The sequence below is a fragment of the Hyla sarda genome, chromosome 6 (assembly GCF_029499605.1).
Source record: "Hyla sarda isolate aHylSar1 chromosome 6, aHylSar1.hap1, whole genome shotgun sequence".
Classification (NCBI taxonomy): Eukaryota; Metazoa; Chordata; class Amphibia; order Anura; family Hylidae; genus Hyla; species Hyla sarda.
This window is the reverse complement of record NC_079194.1, coordinates 262,324,771-262,348,939: the sequence shown is the minus strand read 5'-3', so window position 1 is coordinate 262,348,939 and position 24,169 is coordinate 262,324,771. Positions and strand designations below refer to the sequence as shown.

General features: G+C 42.3%; 1 protein-coding gene across 3 annotated transcripts in view; it reads left to right on the top strand.

Moving 5' to 3' along the window:
* Window positions 1-24,169, top strand: part of KCNK4 (potassium two pore domain channel subfamily K member 4) — a 98,379-nt gene that overhangs the window by 11,236 nt on the left and 62,974 nt on the right. For 2 of the 3 annotated variants that reach the window (XM_056527160.1, XM_056527161.1), the window contains exons 3-4: window positions 14,116-14,233; window positions 20,267-20,427. In XM_056527160.1, coding sequence (XP_056383135.1) covers window positions 14,116-14,233; window positions 20,267-20,427 — 279 coding nt within the window. The remainder of the gene's footprint in view (window positions 1-14,115; window positions 14,234-20,266; window positions 20,428-24,169) is intronic. The other variant, XM_056527162.1, reaches the window with a different exon arrangement.

Below are 24,169 nucleotides of genomic sequence, written 5' to 3'. Positions count from 1 at the left end.
CCTCACGTGTTAACCTCAACGACATGTCAATGGCTGTAAACAAAGAGAAACTTGTAAATAACTCATGAAAGAATAAAGTTATGTTAAAACCAAGCACACCATTGTTTTTCTTGTGAAATTCCCAATAAGTTTGATGTGTCACATGACCCTCTTCCTATTGAAAAAACAAAAGTTGGATTCAAAATGGCCGCCATGGCCACCACCCATCTTGAAAAGTTCCCCCCTCACATATACTAATGTGCCACAAACAGGAAGTTAATATCACCAACCATTCCCATTTTATTAAGGTGTATCCATATAAATGTCCCACCCTGTACTTATTAGCTGCTGAGTACTACAGAGGAAATTCTTTTCTTTTTGGAACACAGTGCTCTCTGCTGACATCTCTGTCCATTTTAAGAACTGTCCAGAGTAGGAGAAAATCCCCATAGCAAACATATTCCTAAAATGGACAGAGATGTCAGCAGAGAGCACTGTGTTACAAAAAGAAAATAACTTCCTCTGTAGTATTTAGCAGCTAATAAGTACTGGAAGGATTAAGATTTTTTTTTATAGAAGTAATTTGCAAATCTGTTTAACTTTCTGGCACCAATTGATTTAAAAATCAAAAAAACTTTCCAGCTGAGTACCCCTTTAACCCCTTAAGGACTCAGCCCATTTTGGCCTTAAGGTCTCAGACAATTTAATTTTTACGTTTTCATTTTTTCCTCCTCGCCTTCTAAAAATCATAACTATTTTATATTTTCATCCACAGACTAGTATGAGGGCTTGTTTTTTGCGCGACCAGTTGTCCTTTGTAATGACATCACTCATTATATCATAAAATGTATGGCGCAACCAAAAAACACTATTTTTGTGGGGAAATTAAAACGAAAAACGCAATTTTGCTAATTTTGGAAGGTTTTGTTTTCACGCCGTACAATTTATGGTAAAAATGACATGTGTTCTTTATTCTGAGGGTCAATACGATTAAAATGATACCCATTATTACATACTTTTATATTCTTGTTGCGCTTAAAAAAAATCACAAACTTTTTAACCAAATTAGTACGTTTATAATCCCTTTATTTTGATGACCTCTAACTTTTTTATTTTTCCGTATAAGTGGCGGTATGGGGGCTCATTTTTTGCGCCATGATCTGTACTTTTTTTTGATACCACATTTGCATATAAAAACTTTTAATATATTTTTTATAATTTTTTTTTAATAAAATGTATTAAAAAAGTAGGAATTTTGGACTTTTTTTATTTTTTTTCGTTCACGCCGTTCACCGTACCGGATCATTAACATTTTATTTTAATAGTTCGGATATTTACGCACGCGGCGATACCAAATATGTCTATAAAAAATGCTTTTTACGCTTTTTGGGGGTAAAATAGGAAAAAACGGACGTTTTACTTTTTTATTGGGGGAGGGGATTTTTCACTTTTTTTTTACTTTTACTTTTACATTTTTTTACATTTATTTTTACACTTGAATAGTCCCCATAGGGGACTATTCATAGCAATACCATGATTGCTAATACTGATCTGTTCTATGTATAGGACATAGAACAGATCAGTATTATCGGTCATCTACTGTTCTGGTCTGCTCGATCACAGACCAGAGCAGAAGACGCCGGGAGCCGCACGGAGGAAGGTGAGGGGACCTCCGTGCGGCGTTATGAATGATCGGATCCCCGCAGCAGCGCTGCGGGCGATCCGATCGTTCATTTAAATCGCGAACTGCCGCAGATGCCGGGATCTGTATTGATCCCGGCACCTGAGGGGTTAATGGCGGACGCCTGCGAGATCGCGGGCGTCGGCCATTGCCGGCGGGTCCCTGGCTGCGATCAGCAGCCGGGATCAGCCGCGCATGACACGGGCATCGCTCCGATGCCCGCGGTTATGCTTAGGACGTAAATGTACGTCCTGGTGCGTTAAGTACCAACTCACCAGGACGTACATTTACGTCCTGCGTCCTTAAGGGGTTAACCTCTTAAGGACGCAGGGCATACCGATCCCGGTATATAACGCGGGGTCATATCGGGTCCGTCCCAGCGGTTAATGAAAGCCTTTAGACACAGTGTTCAAAGTTGATCGAAGCGTCTAAAATGAAATTGAAAGCTTCCTGGCAGCTCTGTCAGGCTGATCTGGACCATCGCAGTCAAATCGCGATGTCCGATCAGCTAGAACGCGAGCTGAGGTCCCCTTACCTGCTTCCGTTGCATCCGATCGGTGATTGCTCCAAGTCTTAAATCCAGGCTTGAGCAATCGGCCGCTGATAACACTGATCTTTGCCGTGTCAATGCACAGCAATGATCTGTGTAGCAGATCAGTGTGTGCAGTATGATAGCCACTAGGGGGGCTATAACACTGAAAAAAAAAAAAAGTGTTGAAAAAAAAGTTAATAAAGATCATTTAACACCTTCCCTAATAAAAGTAAGAATCACCCCCCTTTTCCCATTTAAAAAAAAAAAAAACAGAGTAAACAAAAATAAAAATAAACATATCTGGTATTGCCGCATGCGGAAATGTCCGAACTAGAAAAATATATCATTAACTAAACCACACGGTCAATGGCGTAGGCACAAAAAAGTTCCAAAGTCCAAAATAGCGTATTTTGGGTCACTTTTTACACCATGAAAAAATGAATAAAAAGCGATCAAAAAGTCCGAACAATAGAAAAATGGTACCGATAAAAATTTCACACCGGCCCATATGCAGAAAAATAAATAAAGTTATAGGGGTCAGAAGATGACAATTTTAAACATATACATTTTCCTGCATGTAGTCATGATTTTATTTTATGATTGTGAAGTTATGATTTTATGTAATACAAAATCAAACCTATATAAGTAGAGTATCATTTTAACCGTATGGACCTACAGAATAAAGATAAGATGTCATTTTTACCGAAAAATGCACTGCGTAGAAACAGAAGCCCCCAAAATTACAAAATGGTATTTTTTTCTTCAATTTTGTCACACAATAAAAAAATTTTCTGCTTTGGCGTGGATATTTTGTTAAAATGACAAATGTCACTGCAAAGTAGAATTGGTGGCGCCAAAAATAAGCAATAATATGGAATTTTTTGGCGCAAAATTGAAAGTGTTATGATTTTTAGAAGGTGATGATGAAAAAATGAAAATGCAAAAACGGAAAATCCCTGCCTCCTTAAGGGGTTAATGTGCTTGAATTACCATTATGGGGTGGATCTTGTGGTTTTCTTGAGTTGTATTCCCCTGGTTTCTTGTGCCCTGTGGATTACTGGTGTCTGAAGCCTTTCCCACTTTTCTGTGCGTTTAAGACAACAGCTAATCATAGGGGCTTTGGCTTCTTCTTCTCGTCTTCCCTGACAAGCCAGCCAGCTATGTGTTTAATGTGTCCAGGACTTTCTGCAGAACGTGACAGCCAGGGACGCATTGAACGTAGGCACATTGGCACGTACAGATAGGCCACACACGGCATTATGGTGTAGGCTTCATTTACATCACATTTTAGGCCTTCTTTTGGGCTATATTTTGACAAGCTGTCAAAATGGAAAGATCATGTACAGCCTGTAGTGCCCATGTAATTTAATAGGCCGAGCAGAGTCCAATTGTGACAACATCTGGCCCATTGTCTGACGGTACATGCATTCTTTGCAAGAGGAGGCATATACAGTCAGAATTAGATTATCTTGGGCCCAATAAAATCAATAGGCTCTATATAGCTTACCTTTTTGACAGCTTGTCAATGTAGACACTGAAGGAAGGGTTAAAATGTGATGTGACTACAGACTAAGACAGCTGGCTAGCTCCAAGAAGCGAAGTGTCTGCGGTCACAGACAGTAGTTCCACTTAAAGAGAAGGGGGGGCTCAAGCTAATACCATAAGATATCGAAGAGGGGTGCTATCCGGCATACAAAACCATAAGGACGACAAAAGCAACCAGACTGAAATGCCATGAAAGGATGCAGGCCCTAAACAGCAATTGAAGAATGAAATAGCTTTATTATAACAACAATTAAAAAAAATTTAAATTATATGGGACAGCACAACATTAAAAACACTTAAAAAAGCTCCAAAGAGCCACACTACAACAGTGGGGCCAATAGTGGCCACCACAGGACATGGGTGTAAATGTGGATTCCTCCTTGCACTCACGACAAAATAATGATAACAAAATGAATGACAGTTGAGGAGTGAACAAATCCAGTGTGCAAAATAACCCCTAAAGCCAAATATAGATAATGCAAATATAAAGAGCAGGCATAGAGGGAAAAATAAACACAAAATCAAACCATCAAAAAAATGAAGTACAATAACTGGAAAGGCAGACATCAGACAGAGGAAGGAAAATAGCTCAATCAGCCCATGTCCACACAGAAAGACCCCACGCGTTCCGTCACCAATGTGACTTCCTCAGGGTCACAAACAGGACCACCTGATACCAGAGCAGTGAGGGGAGCAGTGGAGTTATGTGTAATTTTTTTAATTTCATTACTAACCCTGGGCACATAAGCTTAAAAAAAGTTTTCACTGGATGCAAACTACAGATGTATTATGAACATATTTCCATAAGTTATATTGAACCAGAAAATCTTTAATTTTCATGTCTAATATTCTGTGATGGGGAATTTTATAACCTTTTATGTAGGGGGTTAAAGGGGTACTCTGGTGGAAAACTTAAACAAAAAGTTAAACAGATTTGTAAATTACTTCTATTAAAAATCTTAATCCTTTCAGTACTTATTGGCTGCTGTATACTACAGAGGAAATTCTTTTCTGTTTGCAACACAGAGCTCTCTGCTGACATCACGATCACAGTGCTCTCTGCTGACATCTCTGTCCATTTTAAGAACTGTCCAGAGTAGGAGAAAATCCCCATAGAAAACATATTCTGCTCTGGACAATTCCTAAAATGGACAGAGATGTCAGCAAAGAGCACTGTGCTCTTGATGTCAGCAGAGGCCACTGTGTTCCAAAAAGAAAATAATTTCCTCTGTAATATTCAGCAGCTAATACGTACTGGAAGGATTAAGATTTTTTAATAGAAGTAATTTACAAATCACTTTAACTTTCTGGCACCAGTTGATTTAACCTCAACTTTTGATTTTCCTCATAAAGAAAACTGTATATTCTAATAGAAATGGACCCCCACATCAGCTGATGATTACAGTCCCATTATCTGAAACCCCAGCTATAAGCTGATACTGCAGCTGGCCACAGATTTCTCTTGCAGCTGTGGAATAAATGGATGACCATGTAATAGTTGACATGTAATAGTTGAGTGATTTATGTCCCTTGCTAACATTTTGCCCACAACTATCTGGCATCCATATACCCTTAACCCCTTAAGGACTTAGCCCTTTTTCACCTTAAGGACTCGGCTGTTTTTTGCAATTCTGACCACTGTCACTTTAAGCATTAATAACTCTGGAATGCTTTTACTTATCATTCTGATTTCGAGGTAGTTTTTTCGTGACATATTCTACTTTAATATACTGGTAAAATTTTATGGTAACTTGCATTCTTTCTTGGTGAAAAATCCCCAAATTTGATGAAAAAAATGAAAATTTAGCATTTTTCTAACTTTGAAGCTCTCTGCTTGTAAGGAAAATTTATATTTAAAATAATATTTTTTTGGTTCACATATACAATATGTCTACTTTATGTTTGCATCATAAAATGTATGAGTTTTTACTTTTGGAAGACACCAGAGGGCTTCAAAGTTCAGCAGCAATTTTCCAATTTTTCACAAAATTTTCAAATTCGATATTTTTCAGGGACCAGTTCAGTTTTGAAGTGGATTTGAAGGGTGTTCATATTAGAAATACCCCATAAAAGACCCCATTATAAAAACTACACCCCCCAAAGTATTCAAAATGACATTCAGTCAGTGTTTTAACCCTTTAGGTGTTTCACAGGAATAGCAGCAAAGTGAAGGAGAAAATTCTAAATCTTCATTTTTTACACTCACATGTTCTTGTAGACCCAATTTTTGAATTTTTGCAAGTGGTAAAAGGAGAAAATTTTTACTTGTATTTGTAGCCCAATTTCTATCGAGTAAGCACATACCTCATATGTCTATGTAAAGTGTTCGGCGGGCGCAGTAGAGGGCTCAGAAGGGAAGGAGCGACAAGGGGATTTTGGAGAGAACATTTTTCTGAAATGGTTTTTGGGGGCATGTCACCTTTAGGAAGCCCCTAGGGTGTCAAAACAGCAACAAAAAAAAAAACACATGGCATACCATTTTGGAAACTAGACCCCTCGGGGAATGTAACATGGGATAAAGTGAGCCTTAATACCCCACAGGTGTTTCATGACTTTTGCAAATGTTAAAAAAAAAAAAAAAAAATTACCTAAAATGCTTGTTTTCACAAAAATTTAACATTTTTAAAAAGGGTGGTAGCAGAAAATACCCCCCAAAATTTGAAGCCCAATTTCTCCCGATTCAGAAAACACCTCATATGGGGGTGAAAAGTGCTATGCTGGCCCACTACAGGTCTCAGAAGAGGAGTAGTCACATTTGGCTTTTTGGAAGCAAATTTTGCTCTGGGGACATGCCGCATTTAGGAAGCCCCTATGGTGCCAGGACAGCAAAAAAAAAAAGCACATGGCATACTATTTTGGAAACTAGACCCCTCAGGGAACGTAACAAGGGGTTAAGTGAACCTTTATACCCCACAGGTGTTTCACGACTTTTGCATATGTAAAAAAAAAAATAGTTTTTACCTAAAATGCTTGTTTTCCCAAAAATTTTACATTTTTTAAAAGGGTAAAAGCAGAAAATACCCTCCAAAATTTGTAACACAATTTCTCCCCAGTACGGCGATACCCCATATGTGACCCTAAACTGTTGCCTTGAAATACGACAGGGCTCGTGAGAGCGCCATGCGCATTTGAGGCCTAAATTAAGGACTTGCATAGAGGTGGACATAGGGGTATTCTATGCCAGTGATTACCAAACAGGGTGCCTCCAGCTGTTGTAAAACTCCCAGCATGCCTGGACAGTCAGTGGCTGTCTGGTAATACTGGGAGTAATTGTTTTGCAACAGCTGGAGGCTCCGTTTTGGAAACAGTGGCGTACCAGACGTTTTTCATTTTTATTGGGGAGGGGGGCTGTGTAGGGGTATTTGTATATGAAGTGTTTTTTATTGTGTGTTAGTGTAGTGTAGTGTTTTTAGAGTACAGTCACACGGGCGGGGGTTCACAGTAGTTTCTCGCTGGCAGTTTGAGCTGCGGCAGAAAATTTGCCGCAGTTCAAACTTGCAGCCGGATACTTACTGTAAACCTCCGCCCATGTGAGTGTACCCTGTACGTTCACATTGGGGGGGGGGACATCCAGCTGTTGCAAAACTACAACTCCCAGCATGCGCTGCCAGACTGTACATGCTGAGAGTTTTAGTTTTGCAACAGCTGTAGGCACACTGGTTGTGTATCTCTGAGTTTGTGACCTAACTCAGTGTTTCACAACCAGTGTGCCTTCAGCTGTTGCAAAACTACAACTCTCAGCAGTCACCGACAGCCAACGGGCATGCTGGGAGTTGTAGTTATGCAACCAGCAGATGCACCACTACAACTCCCAGCATGCACTTTAGCTGATTGTGCAAGCCGGGAGTTGTAGTTATACAACAGCTGAAGGTACACTTTTCCATAGAAAAATTGTGCCTCCAGCTGTTGCAAAACTATAAGTCCCAGCATGCCCATAAGGGAATGCTGGGAGTTGTGGTGGTCTGCCTCCTGCTGTTGCATAACTACAGCTCCCAGCATGGCCTTTTTGCACGCTGGGAGCTGTTGCTAAGCAACAGCAGGAGGCTGTCACTCAGCTCCAACTGCTGATCCACGCCGATGCTGCAGGTCAGTCCCTCATCGCATGCAACAATTTTTCAATTTTTACAAAACAGTAAAGAAATCAAAAAGAAATGCACTGCAGGCTCCAAGTCCACATGTCATGAGTATCCGTACACCGATGTTCCCGAAGTAGGGATAGTCAGTTTTTCTTGATGGTAATTTGTGTAATAGCGGATATGTTGAGTACAAACTAAAGAAGCAGGTGCAGTCCAGAGTTTATACTATCAAACACTCTAAATGGTGTTAAGGTAACTAAAGGAAACTTTTAATGGGAAATTTTCCCATACTAGAATCAAACATATAAAAGCATAAAATGTAAAGTACTAAATGCTGGTTATTAAGCATAGTTGCTCCTTGACTAACGTAAAGTGAAAAGTAGTCGTATTTTTGATAATATAGTAATGGATTAATCATGTACTGTACATACCTCTTATCTCGTTTCAGAGTTTAAAATTTACAGTTTATTTACCCATAGACATGAATGGAGAGTGTGTGGCATGAAGTTTCCAAGCTTCCATTGCCAGAATGCCATGGTGCTGACTCAGAGATCGCAGGGTCCTACCGGATGCCCCCCAGCCCCCTCCCTCCCCGCGATCAGACAACTTATCTCCTATCCTTTGGGGATAGGGAATAAGATGTCCAGGGACGGAGTACTCCCTTTTTTTTTTTCCTCCTCCCCTCCTTCTAAAAATCCTAACTTTTAAAAAAAAATTCTACCTACAGACCCATAGGAGGGTTGTTTGTGCTGTTTTTACACAGCGCACTTTTTGGTAAAAAATTACACATTAAATTTGTTCTGTAGGTCCATTTCATTTAAGTATTACCTAATGTATTGGTTTTGTTTTATCATAACTTTTTGCATGAAAAGGAGTATGCTTAAAATTTTCCTCTTCTGACCCTATAACTTTTTATTTTTCCGTATATGAGGGCTCATTTTTTGCGCCATGATCTGTATTTTCTATTGGTACTATTTTTGTTGTGATGGGACTTTTTATTAATTTCTTCATGATATATGAAGTGACCAAAAATTCGCAATTCAGGTGTAATGACTGGTTCTGTCTGCACCCGTAGGGTTAATTTTGCAAAGCACTGTTGTTTATGTTGGTAACTGGGACTACACCCTTACCTCAGCTGTAATGTCTGTCTATGTTTGTGTTCACACACAGTCATTTGGATTTGCTTGTGTGTGAACAGTTTTATGTTCTCTGGTCATGGAATAGTTAATGCTTCTGGCTTTTTCAGCCAATAGCTCCTAGGGTGTGTCTATTTAATGTCAGCCCAGTCTAGCCTCTGGGCTGGTGATTGACTTCATTACATCAGACTTGCTAACATGCTGGACATGCTGCTGGGAGCTCTTTGTGAAACACTCTTTATTTGAGCTTTTAATCTACTATCTCTGTCTTAACATGCAATTTGTATTTTCCTGTTTTAGCCATGGTTAGGTGGCATATTTTGCTATGTGTCTGTTCACACTGTGTTTTCTCTTGTATCCGTTCATATGAAGTTCTGTGTTTTATATTTCTGTTTTCCTACTGGGTCAGCTTCTGACCACACTGTGGAGTGTACCGCTGGCCAGTAGTTTATTTGGATTCATTATTAATGGCTACTTCGTTAGTGGAGTGAAGTCTCCAGTCTTGTGTCCAGTGCCCCTATATTAGATCCCTGTTACCTCTCCATGGGGACTCCTTGTCTCCTGAAGGTGTACGGAGGGATTGCTATTCCTGTCTTGTGTCCAGTGTAAACAGTGTCCTATGTTAGATCCCTGTTACCGCTCCATGGGGACTCCTTGTCTACTGGAGGTGTTCGGAGGGATTGCTATTCCTGTCTTGTGTTCAGTGTGAAGAGTGTTCTATATTTATATCCTGTTGTATCCGTTTTTCTGAGTTGTAACTTGGCATCCCTGTTACCTGTCCATGGGGACTCCGTGTCTACTGGAGGTGTTCAGAGGGATTGCAATATTCCTGCTTAGCGATAGATCCAGTTTACCTGTCCATGGAGACTCAGAGGGTATTGTTATTCCTGTGTCTATCTGAGGTTTTTCTAGGGGATTAAGCTTATTCCTGTTTGTACTACTCTCTGATCTGTGTCCCCTGAACTTTATACTATAGAGTTCTATGTTCCTTTTATGTTTCTGGTTTGTGACCGACTATTTATTAGTACGTTAAACAAAATGTATAACCAATCCTCAAGGATCTTACCCCAAAAGGTACATAATGATGTTCAAATAAAATATCATAGGATTGCTTTAGTTAACAGTTTTATTAGATATAAAAAATTGCATATATAAAATAAAGTAAATTAAAATAAATTGCACTATATAATACTCTGGCACAAATTTGATATAAAGGGTGAGAAAACCACTGGGCCCTAGTGGTAAAAAAAAAAAAAACCCTGTATGAAAAGTCAAAAGATGTAAATTACATCTCTAGTGACCTCGTGAATTTAGTAAGGTCTATTGGATGGTTCCGGTCTATGAATTATGAGTCCTTTGCTGGATGATTTAAAAGTCTTTGCAGTGGATACTGTAGTAAAAATTGTAACATAAATATTGTTACTTGTATCTGAGTGTTAAAGTCTCTTTACTGGACTCAAAAATAGAAACACTGCTGATATTATATCTCACCCGCTCCTGTAGGACTCTATATGCAATGTCCTCTGCATTCACCACGTAACGGCAGCGTTGGCAGAAGCTGTCTCTGCTGGCAAGGTGGATACTTGCAAGGTTGCGCTTGGCAAAGCGTCTCCCGTGGTCTCCGCGCTGTTGTTGCAAAGCGGGTAGCGCTGGATGGTATGGCGTCCCTCGTGGTGAATGAATGGAGTCCTGGGCGGGTGGACAGGTGAATCTCCCCCAGCAGTAGGTTTAGGCTCAGGTTGTAGCAGGCACAATAAAGATCCGGAACGGACTCAAGCTGAGGTTATTGCCGGTCTCAGTGGATCACAGGTACTGGTGCCAGATTCACACTTAGTGTATACTGAATAGTGTGATAGTGCTTAAAAGTTTGTCCTAGACGCGTTTCAGGGTTCTATTGCTAGATAACACATGACCCTTTCTTCAGTAGGGATTAAAAGCAAACATATATGACAACTTTTTTTTTCTTTTTTACCACTAGGGCCCAGTGGTTTTCTCACCTTTTATATCAAATTTGTGCCAGAGTATTATATAGTGCAATTTATTTTAATTTATTTTATACATGCAATTTTATATATCTAATAAAACTGTTAACTAAAGCAATCCTATGATATTTTATTTGAACATCATTTGTACCTTTTGGGGTAAGTTCCTTGAGGATTAGTTATACATTTTGTTTAATATTGTTATTTTCTGGCCGTTGGGTTTCGGAATATAACCAATTATATCCTCGGATTGTGGTTTGTGAGCTGCACACATTTTTGTATTTTTGCTTTTTATTAGTATGTGTTTTTATTTAGGCCCCTGCATTTTAGCTCAGGGAGGGACCAGCGCCCAGTTGTTGATACACCGGTTAGGGTGGATGAGCAAGTAGGCAGGGAGAGCGGTTTTAGGGTCAGGTTAGGGCTCACTCTCCCTGTCCCCTGGTCGGTCCATGACATCAGGATTCTCTGTTCACATACACTATCATATATAAGGAAGTTCCTTTCACTTTTGCTTTGCTTGTGAAAATTACGATTTGACTGAAGCTAGCACTCTAATCTCTCATCTCTTGTCTATTTGGGTACCCTGATCATATGGCTTGGTTCTTGACTTTTCTTCTGGTATTTGCATTGTTACTTTGCTATCTCTTGTTACTGACCTTGTCTACACTTATTGCGATTTGACTGTGTGTGTGTGTGTGTGTGTCTTAGTGTATCTCTGTTAGTTTGTGTGCCTCCAGCTGTTCCCTTACTCTGACTGTTTTGTAGTTTATTATTTTGACAATATTGCCCCAGCACTTAGCAGGGAGGGTTTGTCATTGTGGTTGTCCATCCATCATCTAGGGCGGAGAGGTAATAGGCAGGGACAGTGGCTGTGGGTTGGTTAGGGATTCACTGTTCCCTGCCCATATGTGACATCAGGACTTTGGTATTTTTTTTACGTGTACACCATTGACTATGCGGTATAATTAATATTATATTTTAATAGTTCGGACATTTACACACAAAGTAACAGCATATGTTTATCTTTTTTTGTTTACGTTTTTAATTTAAAAAAATAGGAAAAGGAGGGTGATCAAAACTTTTAATAGGAAAGGGGTTAATTCACTGTTATTAACCTTTTTTCACCTTTTTATAATTTTTTTGTCCACATAGGGGACTATTACATGCAATTATTAGATTGCATACACTGTTCAATGCTTTGCCATTGCATAGCATTGATCAGTGTTATCAGCGCTCCATTGCTCCATCCTGACAAGGCTGACTGGAGCCTTGTAGCACCGGTCAGACGGCGGGGAGCCTGATCGCTGATGTCCAGCTGATAGATTGCTGATAGCAACCGGGACCTGTTTGGTATGAAGTGCGCTCAGCTTCTGAGCATGCTTCATATAATGGGAGCAAAAAATGGACTTAAAATAATAATAATAATAATTTGATTTATATAGCGCCTACAGATTCCGCAGCGCTTACAATTATGGGATACAAACAAAGACAAGTATCAGACATAATATTACACAATAACTATTCAAACAAGAGGTGTGGGGATATGTTGAGGATATGTTGAGGCCAATTAAAGAATGTTATAGGCCTGTCTGAAGAGATGTGTTTTCAGGCCACGTTTGAAACTATGGATGTTGTTGTTGAGTCTGAGGGATTGAGGGATAGCATTCCAGAGAACCGGTGCAGCACGAGTGAAGTCTTGGAGACGGGAGTGAGAAGTTCAGATTATAGAAGATGTTAGTGTGAGATCATTAGAAGATCGGAGAGAACGTGTAGGATGGTAGACAGAGATGAGAGAGGAGATGTAGGGAGGTGCAGCATTGTGGAGAGCTTTGTGTGTGAGACTGAGGATTTTGTACTGTATTCTGGACTGAATTGGTAACCAGTGTAGTGACTGGCACAGGGAGGAGACGTCGGTGTAGCGGCTGGAGAGGAAGATGAGTCTGGCTGCGGCATTAAGGATGGACTGGAGAGGAGAGAATTTGGAGAAAGGAAGGCCTATAAGTAAAGAGTTACAGTAGTCGAGGCGGGAGTGAATCAAAGCAATAATGAGAGTTTTAGCAGTTTCAGTAGTGAGAAACGGGCGAATTCTGGAAATGTTTTTGAGATGCAGGTGACAAGAAGGTGAGTGGGACTGATTATGGGGAGTGAAAGACAGATCAGAGTCAAGTATCTCCAAGACAGCGAGCCTGCTGCCTGGGAGTTATGGTAGTCCCACATACCGAGATGGAAATGTCAGGGTTAGGTACAGTATCAGTTGATGGAGAAAAAACAAGAAGTTCTGTTTTCGAAAGATTTAGTTTCAGATATAAAGAGGACATGATGTCTGAGACAGTAGAGAGACAGTCACTGGTATTCTGTAGGAGTGCAGGGGTGATGTTGGCGGAGGAGGTATAGAGTTGGGTGTCATCAGCATAGAGGTGTTACTGGAAACCAAATCTACTGATTGTTTTTCCAATGGGGGATGTGTAGAGTGAAAAGAGTAGAGGACCCAGGACCGATTCCTGGGGAACCCCGACAGCAAGGACATCCATTGTCCTTAAGGGGTTAATCTGCCACTGCATTTTTGAGCCAAAGTCAGAAGTGGGTCCAGTCGGAAAGAGAAGTATAAATCCTACTTTTATATGTCCCATTCCTTTAAAATACACTTCTGGCTTTGGCTCAAAAACTGTGGCAGATTTCCAAAAAACACCTTAAAAAACCTGTGTAGAAATCTAGCCTAAATGACATTTGGACAGGAGCTGTCTTTTAAAACACCACTTTAAATGGGAAGATTCTTATAAGACGTGTTAAAAGCGTTTAGTAAGTCTGTCTAAAAGTAACTGAAAGGGATTTTTTTTCCCCTTGGTAGATTCCTAGGATAGGTCATCACTATATTGCAAAAAAGTGTGGGCATGTTCTCAGTTCTGTCTGATAGCACCTATTACAGAAGAACTTCATTAAGTTTAGGTTCTGTGCACACCGCATTCAAGCCTTCTTGCTGCAAAATACTGAATATATCGGAGGGATTTCCTAACGGAAGACTGTGACATATGTCACTGTATAGTTAATAAGTAGCATACATTATCCATTGACTCCAAAATATACAGAGTGTATACTTCTATACACAAGACGTAGAGCTCAAACACAATATGACAGCAGAATCACCAGAAAGGATGGAAATGAGCTGACTATCTTTATACCACAGCAGGTGAAGGATGCTTTGGGTTCTGGAGCTGATATTGCAGCAAATGGCACCAACGCTACCACAAACTGGGACATCGGGAGTTGCTTTTTCTTTGCAGGAACGGTCATCACTACAATTGGTAATGATTTTTTGAATTTTTTTAAAATTTTTATTTGCAGACATAGAATAATATTCATAGATCTAAATAGGCAGTATAATATGGGTGTAATACACTGGAGATCATATAACTGTGAATACCAAATAGTTGTATCTATTTAACTATTTATTGATCTCATGTTTTATCGTGCTGCTTTATGTAACACACATATAGTGTATGTGCCTAATTTATGCATAATCTAATGTACATGTGCAGTATGAAACAAACACGGGCTAACTTATTATGGTGGCATATGAGTCCCTCTTAAATGCTGAATCAAATTAGGAACTTGGCTACGCAGTCCCTGGCAGCTTCTCCCCTCCTCAAAGGCCATGAGCGGCAGAGTTTTTATCTATTTGTGTATAGGGAGAGATGTATTAATCAAAGGGTGGGGGAAGGAGAGTGAATCATATACCTTTGTAATAAGGGAGCCTGTCCCTGTTTTATGCAGACTGTAGGTCAGGCAACAAGAAACTGATGACATATTCCCTTTAAAGGGAACCAATCATCAGGTTTTACCATATATAACACTTGTGTTACGCCTAGCGCTCCGGGTCCCCGCTCCTCCCCGGAGCGCTCACGGCGTCTTTCTCCCTGCAGCTCCCCGGTCAGTCCCGCTGACCGGGAGCGCTGCTCTGTCATGGCCGTTGGGGATGCGATTCGCACAGCGGGACGCGCCCGCTCGCGAATCGCATCCCAGGTCACTTACCCGTTCCCGTCCCCTGCTGTCGTGTGCTGGCGCGCGCGGCTCCGCTCTCTAGGGCGCGCGCGCGCCAGCTCCCTGAGACTTAAAGGGCCAGTGCACCAATGATTGGTGCCTGGCCCAATTAGCTTAATTGGCTCCCACCTGTTCCCTGGCTTTATCTGAGCTCCTCCCTTGCACTCCCTTGCCGGATCTTGTTGCCCTTGTGCCTAGTGAAAGCGTTTTGTGTGTCTAAAGCCTGTGTACCAGTACTTCTGCTATCCACCCTGACTACGAACCTTGCCGCCTGCCCCCGACCTTCTGCTACGTCCGACCTTGCTTCTGTCTACTCCCTTGTACCGCGCCTGTCATCAGCAGTCAGAGAGGTGAGCCGTTGCTAGTGGATACGACCTGGTCACTACCGCCGCAGCAAGACCATCCCGCTTTGCGGCGGGCTCTGGTGAAAACCAGTAGTGACTTAGAACCGGTCCACTAGCGCGGTCCTCGCCAATCCCTCTCTGACACAGAGGATCCACTACCTGCCAGCCGGCATCGTGACAGTAGATCCGGCCATGGATCCCGCTGAGGTCCCTCTGCCTTATATCTCTGATATCACCACGGTGATCGCCCAGCAATCCCGACAGATCGCCCATCTAACCCACCAGCTGTCGGAAATGTCCACCATTGTGCACCAACTTCAGTCGCAACTTCAGCAGCAATCATCTCCTCCGCCAGCTCCTGCACCTCCTCCGCAGCGAGTGGCCACTCCTAGCCTCCGCCTGTCCTTGCCGGACAAATTTAATGGGGACTCTAAGTTTTGCCGTGGCTTTCTTTCGCAATGTTCCCTGCACTTGGAGATGATGTCGGACCAGTTTCCCACTGAAAGGTCTAAGGTGGCTTTCGTAGTCAGCCTTCTCTCTGGAAAAGCCCTGTCATGGGCCACACCGCTCTGGGACCGCAATGACCCCGTCACCGCCTCTGTACACTCCTTCTTCTCGGAAATTCGAAGTGTCTTTGAGGAACCTGCCCGAGCCTCTTCTGCTGAGATTGCCCTGCTGAACCTCGTCCAGGGTAATTCTTCCGTTGGCGAGTACGCCATACAATTCCGTACCCTTGCTTCTGAACTATCCTGGAATAATGAGGCCCTCTGCGCGACCTTTAAAAAAGGCCTATCCAGCAACATTAAAGATGTTCTGGCCGCACGAGAAACTCCTGCTAACCTGCATGAACTCATTCATCTAGCCACTCGCATTGACATGCGTTTTTCTGAGAGGCATCAAGAGCTCCGCCAGGAAAAAGACTTCGATCTCTGGACACCTCTCCCACAGTCTCCATTGCAATCTGCGCCTAGGCCTCCCGCCGAGGAAGCCATGCAAGTGGATCGGTCTCGCCTGACCCTGGAAGAGAGGAATCGCCGTAAGGAAGAGAATCTTTGTCTGTACTGTGCCAGTACCGAACACTTTTTGGTGGATTGCCCTGTCCGTCCTCCACGTCTGGGAAACGCACGCTCGCACCCAGCTCTCGTGGGTGTGGCGTCTCTTGATGCTAAGTCGGCTTCTCCACGTCTCCCGGTGCCTGTCCGGATTTCTACTTCAGCCAGCTCTTCCCTCTCAGCCGTGGCCTGCCTGGACTCTGGTGCCTCTGGGAATTTTGTTCGGGAGTCCTTGGTGAATAAGTTCCGCATTCCGGTGACCCGTCTTGTCAAGCCACTCCATATTTCCACGGTCAACGGAGCCAGGTTGGATTGCACCGTGCGTTACCGCACGGAGCCCCTCCTAATGTGCATCGGACCTCATCACGAGAAAATTGTATTTTTGGTCCTTCCCAATTGCACTTCCGAAATTCTCCTTGGACTACCCTGGCTTCAACACCATTCCCCAACCCTGGACTGGTCCACTGGGGAGATCAAGAGTTGGGGTCCCTCTTGTTCCAAGGACTGCCTTAAACCGGTTCCCAGTACTCCCTGCCGTGACCCTGTGGTTCCTCCTGTATCCGGTCCCCCTAAGGTCATTAAGGACTCTGCCTGCCACAGGAAGTGCCTCTCCCCCCCTCCCAGTCCCATCAGGCAAGCCTCTGTGTCCCTTCATGGCTCCCGTCCTTGTGTCTCCCTGCCCCGTGCCAAGCTTCACCCTCTGCCCTCCCTCCCCATTCCTACTCCTGCTGTACTGCCTGCCATTGAGGAAACCATCCATTCCTTCCCGGTGTCCTCATCCCAGGGGAGGCAGTCACCGGACAAAAAAAAGGGGAGACCTAAGGGGGGGGTACTGTTACGCCTAGCGCTCCGGGTCCCCGCTCCTCCCCGGAGCGCTCACGGCGTCTTTCTCCCTGCAGCTCCCCGGTCAGTCCCGCTGACCGGGAGCGCTGCTCTGTCATGGCCGTTGGGGATGCGATTCGCACAGCGGGACGCGCCCGCTCGCGAATCGCATCCCAGGTCACTTACCCGTTCCCGTCCCCTGCTGTCGTGTGCTGGCGCGCGCGGCTCCGCTCTCTAGGGCGCGCGCGCGCCAGCTCCCTGAGACTTAAAGGGCCAGTGCACCAATGATTGGTGCCTGGCCCAATTAGCTTAATTGGCTCCCACCTGTTCCCTGGCTTTATCTGAGCTCCTCCCTTGCACTCCCTTGCCGGATCTTGTTGCCCTTGTGCCTAGTGAAAGCGTTTTGTGTGTCTAAAGCCTGTGTACCAGTACTTCTGCTATCCACCCTGACTACGAACCTTGCCGCCTGCCCCCGACCTTCTGCTACGTCCGACCTTGCTTCTGTCTACTCCCTTGTACCGCGCCTGTCATCAGCAGTCAGAGAGGTGAGCCGTTGCTAGTGGATACGACCTGGTCACTACCGCCGCAGCAAGACCATCCCGCTTTGCGGCGGGCTCTGGTGAAAACCAGTAGTGACTTAGAACCGGTCCACTAGCGCGGTCCTCGCCAATCCCTCTCTGACACAGAGGATCCACTACCTGCCAGCCGGCATCGTGACAACTTGGCAACGCATTATTTATGGTAAAATCTATATCCTCACTAGAGGATGCTTTTACCCCCAAGGATGGTGAAGTTTCCTCATCATCCCTGGGGGCAAAAATGTCCCCTGGGGATGGTGAGGATACAGATCTTACCATATATAATGTGTTCCCAAGAATTATATATGATAAAATCTGATGATTGGTTCCCTTTAAGTGCTGATCAGTATGAACACAGATCTCCTATGAGATGCCCTTTGCACAGTCCAATGATTCAGTAGATATTTTCAAAAACAAATCTGAATCATTTATTTATTTATTTTGCTTTCCTTTCAAGGGGTTGTCCAATTTCTTTACGTCCACTTTTTCTGGCTCCTTTGGCTTAGTTGCAGCGGTTGGAGGGGGTTGGGAAAACTGAAATCAGCCAATGCAGGGAGGTTACTCAATTTGCGTAACGTCCATTGACTTTAATGGGAGTTATGGGAACGCTGTTTGAACAACTAACATTAAAGTCAATTGGAGTTACTTAAAGTGAGTAGCTTTCCCACTTCGGCTGCTTTCAGCTTTCTAAACCACCTCTGGCTGATGCAAACAGGCTGAAGAAGCCTGCTAAAGCGGGAAAGGTGGGACAAGCACTTGAAAGCTTAGGTCTAAATGTTGTGCAGCTGCAGTTTAGTTTTCCAGGATATTAAGCCATAATAATCGGCCAAACCAGTATATTTCCATGGACCATCAAGTGTCATCATTGTTAAGCAGTAGCCATGTAAGGCCTTATGTACACATATGTAACATCTGAGTGGCACACAGCTGTAAAACAGTGCCTACAAACCTGGAATTCTACTGCTCTTCTATACAATACTGATGTTTTTTCATATAGCTCTGGTGTGTGCATGAGGCATAACGTGCCTAAACACAATTCCATGCAGAATCTCCTGGGTAAGTCACTGATCTGGATGATGGTTTGTAAATGGTTGCAGGGGTTAGAACCTAAAATAAAATATTAATTCAGGCTTGTATTTAGTTACTACTATGAATCAGATATAAGTTGCATGTTATCCTAAGGAGTCCCATAGAGTTGAGTCATTATAACATTATGACATATAAAAACCACTGGTAGCTTTTCAGAAAAATGTTTTAATAGCTTCGCTATACAGAAAGCATATTTACTGCATTGTACTACATAAAGAAGGGGGAAGAGGTAGAGTGCTGGGACTTGTAGTTACCAGTGGGCACTTAAGGTCCACAGATAATCCCATGCAACTGAAGAATGGAAAATGGCACTCCAAGGTTCCAGTGAAGTTGTTTCACCCATCAGTTGGACTTCATGTGTGAATAAACCACATTTGCTTTACTGTAGCCTTGGAGTGCCACTATCCATTCCTCAATTGCAGGGCATATTATTGGTAAATGTTAGTGTTTTATAGTCAATATATTATATTGCTAAGGATTATGTATACTGCAGCATAACGAATATAAAAAATGATAGCTCCCTACATAGATGCTGATTTAGTAGTAGTTCCATCTCTATCTTGCTTAGTTTAAGTTTGTTCTACCTTTTTCTCCCCAGTACAGGATAATGCTCCTATCTGTGAAGTCAATGTGGGCACTTTGGTGGGTAGAGTTATTGATAATGGAGCCACGTGCTATGCCAGTATACCTCTCCAATACAGCATACTCCAGATGCATAGTAACATAGATTATATGTCCATAAAGTTCAACCTAAAACACTACTTAGCTGAGGAAGGAAAAAAAAAAAACCTCATGAGGCTGATGCCAATTGCCTCATGACTGGAAAAATCCCTTCCCGACTCCAATATGGCAATCAGAATAAACCCCTGGATCAATGTTCTATCCAGTTTCCATAACCTTTAATATTAGAGTGTTCCAGGATAACAATTAGAATTTATTTATTGAGTCAGACATCACAACATCATGTGGCATCATGTAGTTGACTAAGCTATTGCTAACAGCAAAAAAAACTACACTCTGCAATCCATTTTTTTTATAATGTATTATGTTGTATGGCATAGAGCAGCATCTGTTTTTATCATCTCCTAACGTATATGTTTTTTTTATTTTCAAGTGTATACAACATATATAGAGACAAAAACACAGTGAACCCACCCTTATTCAATATATTTACATCAGGATACTGGCATAACACATTAATCGGCACCACTTTGTCTAAGTGTAATCTATGACGTTACAAGCAGGAGTCCAGCAGAAGAAGACAAGCAGAGACAAAGGGCATGCAGGTGTTATGATATCAATGGATCTTAAGTTCAGTACAAGGAGAACGTATAGTGTAGAATATTCCTAATAACATAAATGTGGTATTATTCATTTTTAATAAACTTTATCCTTCTCACTTTATGCGACAGGATTTGGTAACAATGCTCCTAAGACAGAAGGTGGTCGGCTTTTCTGTATTTTCTATGCACTTTTTGGAATTCCTCTTTTTGGCATCCTGTTGGCTGGAGTGGGCGACCATTTGGGTTCCGCTCTCCGCAAAGGCATTGGGAAGGTGGAAAGGATTTTCTTGGTAAGTTCATGTGTGTATATATATATATATATATATATATATATATATATACCGATATGCCCTAAATATGATTGAGAATAGTTCCTTATATAAAACTGTAAAACATTTTAGTGATATGATCTCTAACAGCATTTGTGGTTAGGATGGCATCCAGACCCCATTCTGTACACTAAAATCTAGTTGTGCAACATTTATTAGCTCCTATTGTCAATACGTCAAAGCTCTCCACAGAATATGTAGCATCCGAGAGTCACATCTGGTATCACATCTAGCCAATTTTGAGAGCCTGAAGGTAAACCTGTATTATCTAACTTCTAAATTGTAATGCATTGTCTTTACAAGGTTGCTTGATAAAACACCAAAGATTAAGCTAGGGCTGTTGCCTAAATAACAAATTCAGCTCTGCTTAATCAGTAAACAAAAATAATATGCATGATAAAGGCAGCCCAGACAGTCAATCTGTCCTGATGGTACCTGCCAAGGCCCTTATTTGTTTATAACACTGTTCCTATATTTGAAACATCGCTTATTGGTATTACTATCGATCATCCTGTCGGAGACAGTTCTTAAGCATCACCCCCATGCATAATCTGCCAGTAAATCCCTAGATTCAGTTATACAGTACACCTGTCTGAAGGTGTAGGTAAGTGTGTCATATTATTTGCACTTCCCTCCCTCCTCCAATTGTCCCTTGGGGTAGTTCTAAGGAGATACATTAACTCAAACTTGTCTCAGAAAGAGCTCAGTTATCGATTTGCGCTCTGAAATTCAATTTTTTGTGCTTTGCAAATTAGATTTTGACTTGAGTTTGGGACTCAGTGCAGACAGAAAATCACATGAGATAAAGTGCAAGTAGTCTGTTAGTATATTAACTGACCAGAGTGGTATAGGCTAGAGAAGGAAATATAGCAGGAGACAGCTGATTTTACCCATCTATGTAAAACCTGAGCATAGTATCTAGTAGGGATGACCGAATCGAACCTAATGAATCCGAATTCGTTACGAATTTCAGGAAAAATTTGAATCGCAACGAATGCAAATACAGTATCGCCGCAATTCGATCGTGCAAATCGCTTCATCAAACTCCATTTAGTGCGGTCCAGGCTCCAGGGCATCTAAAATGGCGGATCCACATGTGAGGACATGGGGCAAGGAATTCTGGGAAGGCAGGAACAAGGGTCAGCGGGATGAATCTGAATCACATGCAGCATGCAGCCTATCAGCAGCCAGTCACCCCTGAGATCTCACAACCCTATATAATCGGCTGCTATCTTGCGGTTAGTCACATCAGCGTTCTATTACAGAGAGAGAGAGGGACAGACAGCAGTGTGTATTGCACAGAAAAGCATTTTTACAGCAGCGATTCACCTTCCAGTCACATCAGCATTCTATTGCAGAAAGAGAGGGAAAGGGAGAAGTGTGTGTTGCACCGAAAAGCATTTTTACAGTAGTGATTCACCTCGCAGTCATATCAGCGTTCTATTACAGAGAAAGACAAATACAAAAGAAAGAGAAGCGCTCCATAGTGCATTAACCGGGCAAGTGGAATTTCACAGTAGTTTACTAGAAGCGCTTACCCGGTAAGTTGTGCTAGTGTAACAGGCACAACACTGTTGAGAGTTTCCAAAATGCAGCCAGTCCCGCCACCACAAAGGTGTAATGGTAACAGCAACCTCCAAACACTCCCAAGGGACTTCAATAGGCGCAGAAAGGATGAGGAGTTATAGATGTATAAGCGATAACATTTATTTGCAGAAACACGTTGTTCTGCAAATAAATGTTATCGCTTATACATCTATAACTCCTCATCCTTTCTGCGCCTATTGAAGTCCCTTGGGAGTGTTTGGAGGTTGCTGTTACCATTACAGAGAAAGAGGGAAAGAGAGTAGTGTGTTGCACAGAAAAGCTTTTTTACAGCAGCGATTCACCTCCCAGTCACATCAACATTCTATTGCAGAGAAAGAGGGACAGAGAGCAGTGTGCTGCACAGAAAAGCTTTTTTACAGCAGCGATTCACCTCGAGTCCAAATCGAGCCTAGAAGCACTGATAGGGAAGGGAGTGAGATTGAGAGAGAGAGTACAAGTTTGGGTGTAGTACACTGCGACTGTGTGCTGCAGCACTGGTATGTACAACAACTGAAAAGCTAATAGTAGTCAGCCAGTAAGGGTGAGCAGAGCACTAAAAGCGCATTGTCCTCTATTAAGTGTAACCTGTGCATACATCTAAGTGGTGTACCATTTTGTTCCTCTTAAAGTCTTAAGGGACTAGAAACTGTGAAAGGCCAGCCAAAAGTACACACCTGATGGTGTTGTAGACAAATACTGTTATAAGCGTACTGGAGCACATTGTCCTCCCCTCATAGGTGGATACCACGTACTTACATCTAAGTGGTGTACCATTTTGTTCCTGTCAAAGTCTTAAAGGGGTACTCCGCTGCCCTGCTTCCGGAGCTCCGCTCCCCAGCATCCGGAAGTTTATTGTTCCGAACGCTGAGTGCGGGCTTCTATGTACAGGGCCGCCCCTCATGACGTCACACCAGCCCCCTCGTGACATCACGCCCGCCCCCTCAACAAAAGTCTATGGAAAGGGGCCCTGAACACGGAAGCCCGCACATCGTTCGGAACAATAAACTTCCGGATGCTGGGGAGCGGAGCTCCAGAAGCAGTGCAGCGGAGTACCCCTTTAAGGGCCTAGATACTGTGAAAGACCAGGCAAAAGTACACACCTGCTGGTGTTGTAAACAAATACTGTTTTAAGCGCACTGGAGCGCATTGTCCTCCCCTCATAAGTGCATACCACATACCTACATCTAAGTGGTGTAGCATTTTGTTCCTGTAAAAGTCTTAAGGGCCTACATACTGTGAAAGGCCATGCAAAAGTATATACCTGCTGGTGTTGTAGACAAATACTGTTTTTAACCCCTTAGGGAATCAGCCCATTTTCACCTTAAGGACTCAGCCCTTTTTTGCAATTCTGACCACTGTCACTTTAAGCATTAATAACTCTGGGATGCTTTTACCTTTTATTCATATTCCAAGATAGTTTTTTCTGAATATATTCTACTTTAACATAGTGTTAAATTTTCGTCATTACTTGCATCCTTTCTTGGTAAAAAATCCAAAAATATCATGAAAATTCAGAAAATTTAGCTTTGTCCGAACTTTGAAACTCTCTGCTTGTAAGGAAAATGGGCATTACAAATAAATCATATATTGATTCATAAATACAATATGTCTACTTTATGTTGGCATCATAATTTTGACATATTTTTACTTTTTGAAGACATTAGAGGGCTTCAAAGTATAGCAGAAATGTTTTTAATGTTCACGAAAAATTTAAAATCTGAATTTTTCAGAGACCAGTTAAGTTTGAAGTGGATTTGAGGGGCCTTTCTGTGAGAAATACCCCACAAATGATGCCATTATAGAAACTACACCCCCAAAGTATTCAAAATGACATTCAGAAAGTTTGTTAACCCTTTAGGTGTTTCAAGTGGAGAAAAATCAAAATCTCAATTTTTTTACACTAACCTGTTCATGTAGCCCAATTTTTTTTTTCATTTTTACAAGGGTTATAAGGAGAAAAAGCCTTTCATAATTTGTATCCCAATTTCTCTCGAATAAGGAAATACCTGATATGTTGACGTAAAGTGCTTTGCGAGCGCACAACTTGGGGGAAAGAACAACTGTGGGATTTTGGAGGGCAAATTTTGCTGAAATGGTTTTTGGGCGGCATGTTGCA